This window comes from Thalassophryne amazonica, chromosome 12 (assembly GCF_902500255.1).
Source record: "Thalassophryne amazonica chromosome 12, fThaAma1.1, whole genome shotgun sequence".
NCBI lineage: Eukaryota > Metazoa > Chordata > Actinopteri > Batrachoidiformes > Batrachoididae > Thalassophryne > Thalassophryne amazonica.
The window spans coordinates 83,245,710-83,251,875 of NC_047114.1; the positions used below are offsets into that span (position 1 = coordinate 83,245,710).

General features: G+C 40.7%; 1 protein-coding gene across 1 annotated transcript in view; it reads right to left on the bottom strand.

Moving 5' to 3' along the window:
* The window catches only part of mfsd14a2 (major facilitator superfamily domain containing 14A2), a 30,787-nt gene extending 24,621 nt beyond the window's left edge, over nt 1-6,166 (bottom strand). Inside the window, exons 1-2 of the mRNA XM_034182802.1 lie at nt 5,915-6,166; nt 2,756-2,851 (exon numbers count right to left, since the gene is read on the bottom strand). Coding sequence (XP_034038693.1) covers nt 2,756-2,851; nt 5,915-5,998 — 180 coding nt within the window. The 5' untranslated portion in view covers nt 5,999-6,166. The remainder of the gene's footprint in view (nt 1-2,755; nt 2,852-5,914) is intronic.

Here is a 6,166-nt window from a genome sequence, read left to right on the forward strand (position 1 = left end):
TCTGATTCAGGTCTGGGCTCTGGCTGGGCCACTCAAGGACATTCACAGAGTTGCCCTGAAGCCACTCCTTTGATATCTTGGCTGTGTGCTTAGGGTCATTGTCCTGCTGAAAGATGACCCATCACCCCAGTCTGTGGTCAAGAGCGCTCTGGAGCAGGTTTTCATCCATGATGTCTCTGTACATTGCTGCATTCCTCTTTCCCTCAATCTGACTAGTCTCCCAGTTCCTGCTGCTGAAAAACATCCCCACAGCATGATGCTGCCACCAACATGCTTCACTGTAGGGATGGTGCCCGGTTTCCTCCAAACATGACGCCTGGCATTCACATCAAAGAGTTCAATCTTTGTCTCGTCAGACCAGAGAATTTTGTTTCTCATGGTCTGAGAATCCTTCAGGTGTCTTTAGGTGGGCTGCCATGTGCCTTTTACTAAGGAGTGGCTTCTATCTGGCCACTCAGGCCTGATTGGTGGATTACCAAGAAGAGTCCCGGTGGCTCTGAACTTCTTCTATTTATGGATGATGGAGGCCACTGTGGTCATTGGGACCTTCAAAGCAGCAGAAATGTTTCTGTACCCTTCCCCAAAATTGTGGGTTGAGACAATCCTGTGTCAGAGGTCTAGAGACAATTCTTTTGACTTCATGCTTAGTTTGTGCTCTGACACACACTGTCAACTGTGGGCCCTTGTATGTAGACAGGTGTGTGTCTTTCCAAATCATGCCTGATCAAATCAATTTATGCCAGGTGGACTCCAATTAAGCTGCAAAAACATCTCAAGGATGATCAGTGGAAACAAGATACACCTGAGCTCAATTCTGAGCTTCATAGCAAAGGCTGTGAATACTTATGTAAATGTGGTTGTAGTTTTTTAGTTTTAATAAATCTGGAAAAAAACAAACAAAAAAAAAAACTTTCACATTGTCATTATGGGGTGTTGTGTGTAGAATATTGAGGAAAAAAAATGAATTTAACTCATTTAATCCAACATAAAATGCGGAAAATTGAAGTGCTGTGAATACTTCCTGGATGCGCCATACATTTCCAGGCAATGCCTTTTATTGGCAGATCAGGGATTTATGGTATGATTCTGAAATGTACATACCTGATATATAGCAAAAGATGCCCAATATATTCAGAAGAATTTCTAGACTTATAAGACAACATCACAGCTTACTTCCCCAACTAAGATCAGTACCCATTTACAGCTGGGTGGACTGCGACAACACAGATGAAGTGTCTCATCAAAGGACACAAACAGGCAGACTGAGTGCAAATTAAACCCAGGTCTGCATACCACTGAGCTACATGTTGTCTCAGATAACTTTTTTTTTTTTTTTGGGGGGGGGGGGGGGGGGGCGGCAAACTTATGCCTACAAATTTCACAAGGTTTTCCAAAAAGCTCTCCTGGAGATGATAAAATACTGGACTGAAAAATAACAGGATGAGCTGGTTACTAGCTATTCTGCATCAAAATACAGTTTATGATTATTACACTGAAATGGTAACTGGTCCACTGCTCTGAAACTAGACCACGTATGACAGCAGTAGTTTATCTACATTTATGTGGCAGCTAAGGGCAAAACAGGTGCATGGATGACTGCCAATTGGATGCCGAGTTCATAGTCTATGTCCACAGTGTCATTGACACCAGTACAGATGCCTGTCTAAGATATGGATTTTGACCGATGGCAAACAACGATATGCTGCTTCATCTATATTAGTCCTATATAGGCCCCGAGGCCCACTGGATGGAAAGAAAAGCTCACTGTATTAATACAACTACCCTCTTCCTCTGGAAGCCAGTAAGCCAACCCAAACCCTGAATCCACCTTGAAGACTGTCACTGCTGGATACTAATGAAGCAGCAGGGAAGAGAACCATCCTTCTCATCTTCAGGTGCCTCTGATTAGCCCAGAATGCAAATCCTGCCTCTACTCAGACATCTTGTAGGCTACAACCAACATTAAATAATTCTTAACAATATGTGCACCTGTTACTTAAACAGGAGACGATTCAAAAGCAAGGCTTCGATAACACAGATCATGTCATGTGTCTCACCTTTTTTTTTTTTTTTTTTTAAATCACATTTGCTCAGCCACTGGATTAAAAATGAACATGCGTGCATTAAACACACACTAGCTTTCAAACAGGAAAAAAGCAGCTGTCCAAAAAGATAATTAATTGGGGTAATTCTTCAAAAAGCTCATCAATTGCGAGTGATCTCAGTAACGCTTACAAAATAGTTGCTTTTGCAAAAACAATATACATTTTTAAAGTACAATTTGAATTGGTGACATAAAAAAAACAAACAAAAAAACAAGCTTTCAGTTAGGAAGAAAAAACTTTTTCCGCCCTGTAGCAGATACGTGGGGCAAAAAACTCTGCTGTGTGGATGACAATGACTGGCATCTTTTTGCAGCCTGACTTTGTGCTGTGACAACATATACGACTGAGCTCCTGATAAGCTCTTCAACAAAGAACAGCAGCTCCAACAATACAGCCATTTGATGCCCTTTACATATTTTTCAAACAATCAACACCTGGTACAATATCAGCCAGCATGCATCACAAAAGAGCCAAAAACAGTGTCACCCAGTTTATTGTCGATTATATTAAAGACGTAATTATTCAGAGAGTGATGGATTTTCTGCAACTCTGCTTGTACGAAAATATCACATTCAGTCTCTGCTTACAAAGAGATGTGTAGGCAGTAGCTATATACGATATTTACAGCATCTCACTTTGACCAGGCTTACCGTGAGCATTGGAGTGGTAAGAAGACCCCATGCAAAAAACTCAAGGAAGATGACCACCACAGCATGGTAAACACTGGGCTCCCCGATTCCCTGAGGCTGCATCAAGAAGGAGACACATAACATTAGACAAGACGAAAGAAAGGTATTTCAAAACATTAAAATGCCCTGTTAATGGCAACATAGTCATGAGACAGTCTTTTGATGAAATACTTACCTCAATGATGTCTTTGACAATACAGTACTTTAATAACCAACTATTGTCATATCTAGTTAATCGTTTTGAAGTTTTTTAGTTTTTTTTTTAAGTCTAAATTCTTATATTTAATCAACCTAAAACTGAATAGTTTTGTGGTCTCATTACTACACTGAACAAAAACGCAAATGCAACACTTCTGTTTTTGCTCCCATTTTTCATGAGCTGAACTCAAAGATCTAAAATATTTTCAATATACACAAAAGACCTATTTCTCTCAGTTATTATTCATAAATCTGTCCAAGTTTGTGTTAGTGAGCACTTCTTTGCCGAGATAATCCATCCCACCTCACAGGTGTGACATATCAAGATGCTGATTAGACAGCATGATTATTGCACATGTGCTTGCCACAATAAAAGGCCACTCTGAAATGTTCAGTTTTATCACACAGCACAATGCCACAGATGAAGTTTTGAGGGAGTGTGCAATTAACATGCTGACTACAGGAATGTCCACCAGAGCAGTTGCCTGTGAACTGAATGTTCATTTCTCTACCATAAGCCGTCTCCAAAGGCGTTTCAAAGAATCTGGCAGTACATCCAACCGGCCTCACAACTGCAGACCACATGTAACAACACCAGGCCAAGACATCCAGCATGTTCATCTCCAACATAGCCTGAGACCAGCCACCCGGACAGCTGCACCAACAATCATTTGCAGAACAACTTCTGTGCAAACTGCTAGAAACAGTCTCAGGGAAGCGCATCTGCATACTTGTCATACTAATCGCATCTCGACCTGACTGCAGTTAGTCGCCGTAACAGACTTGAGTCGGTAAATGCTCACATTCAATGGCGTCTGGCATGTTGGAGAGGTGTTCTCTTTACGGATTTCACTATCCAGGGCAGATGGCAGACAGCGTGTGTGGGACTGTGTGGGTGAGCAGTGTGCCGATGTCATCGCTGTGGGTCGAGTGGCCCATGGTGATGGTGGGGTTATGGTATGGGCAGTCATATGTTATGAACAATGAACACAGGTGCATTTTATTGTTGCCATTTTGATCACTGAAGCAGCAGCCTCGTGTCTGTAGCTGCGAGTCATGGGTACTTTGGGGGTCATCTCAACATCACGAATGGGCATGAATTTGGGGGCTTTTACTTTTTAATTGGGGAGAAATCTCACCTCCACACTTCATTTTTTTTTGCTCGTAAAAACGTATAAGGGAGCCTTTCGAAACTAAGTAAATTGTCATTTAATAAGTATAATTTCTATCATTTTGTGTTCAAAACACATTCTCGGGCACAGTGTGTATCATTCTGCATTAGAAGGGCTCCAGCCAGATGCCAGGAATGAACCCAAAGTGACAGAGTGTCGTGATCCGGAACCGGCAAAAGTGATCCATTTCTGGCAAATGTTTGCACCAAACATAACGTGGCTTCACACTTTAAGTAGAAGCGCTACTCCACCCAGACTTTTTCAGCTAAATAACATCCAAATACCCAATACAACAATACACAATTAAAGGACATTCAGTTGCGTTAATGCTCCCTATAATGAGACTTTAAAAAAGGTGATCCGGAACTGGGCAACCGTCTGTACGCACACACTGACTGGCCGATTTACGACTGTTTACAATTTTCACAGCATGAAATAAAATGCGTACTGTCACCGTATAATAAAATGAATCATTTGTGCCCGATCAGCCAAATGTCATTAAAATATTTTAGAGCCTTTACTTTGGGCAAAGCCCAGTGTTGACAACAGCCCAAGAATGAGGTGGCATGAAATTGAATTGAGGTGGCTGCCTCACTTTTTTTTTTTCAAAGTAATAATGAAAAAAAATTAAAGGCATCAGAGGGCTGATGCCTGCACACAGAGATATAATTTTGTGTCACAAAACTCACTGACAGCACAGCAATACATGCGGTCAGCTTCGAGGGACCAGACATTTTGGAGTAAGAAGGGTTTCAGAACTATATAGGACTTCATATTATGATTTTATCATTAAGCCACTTGTTCCAATCTGTCACAAATATTTTTCTGATCAATATCAGCCACATCGGTAGTGGAAATGTTATGGTAAACGTGTTTTTTTTCAGTTATATGATAAACCTCCACAAACTGAATTTGTAGGATCAGGATTCAATACCACCACCCTCCGCTAAATTTCATTTTTCTTTTCTAAAAATTAAAAATGAATAGACTGTATTGGCAGCCCCAAACTAACTAGCTCCACTTGTTATGATGAAAACTTTTAAGTAACCTCATGACCGTTTGTGGGCATCATAATGGAATAATACTTATGAGAAAATAAGAGACAACTGTCCACGTGCGACATTTTTAGTGTGGCGAACTTACAGATTCACATTATTACTTGTTGTCTAAAGTACAGTAATACTGAACACGTATCGACATGAAGTCAAAGATTACCAGGTTTATGGTGGACATTTTTTAATGTCTAGAGAATTGCTGCCGTTTTGACCTGCTACCAGTCAATAATGCCAGCGCTTCATAAAACATACGTTTTAGTTATTATAAGCTAAATATGTTGCTTGTAAAACATTAAGTTGTCTTGCCTTAGCCAAGCGGTGCAGACTTCCCAAAGCAATCCACATATGTGACACATCGAAAGTTAGTATTAAATCATAGCATTGTAAAGATACACGGGATGTATTCGTGTGAAATGACTTCTCAATATTTTTTAAAAAACACTGCTAACTATTAGCCTTTCATCTCTACTTGAGCTGACGTGTAAACGCCGTTTTGCTAACGATAGGCCGCTAACATCAGCTAGCTGTTAGCCACGGAGCTAGCTAAGCGCCGCAGCTAACTGTTAGCTGCTGAGAAACACAAACACCGCTGCTACATAAACAAAGGCGCTCTTTAACAAGTCACCGGTAGCCACTTTTAGCGAAGCGACAAGCTAACGGAGATAGATAGATAAATAAATAAATATTCAACTCACACTTCCTCCATCTTTTATTATAATTTTCTTTGCAAGAAGAATGCTGCGGTTCAGCCGCTTTTTCTTCTTTTTCTCCCCCGTCATTGTTAAATTATGTCCATTCTTGGTGTCACAGGGTCATAGCCGCATCGTTTAAAAACAAAAAACGCAACCTGACTTTAAAAGCTGCTTTCATAACATCTCACTTTACAGCTTGAAGCAGTTAGCACCAGGCTAACTAAATGATAATTTCCCCACCTCGCTTCTTCCTGT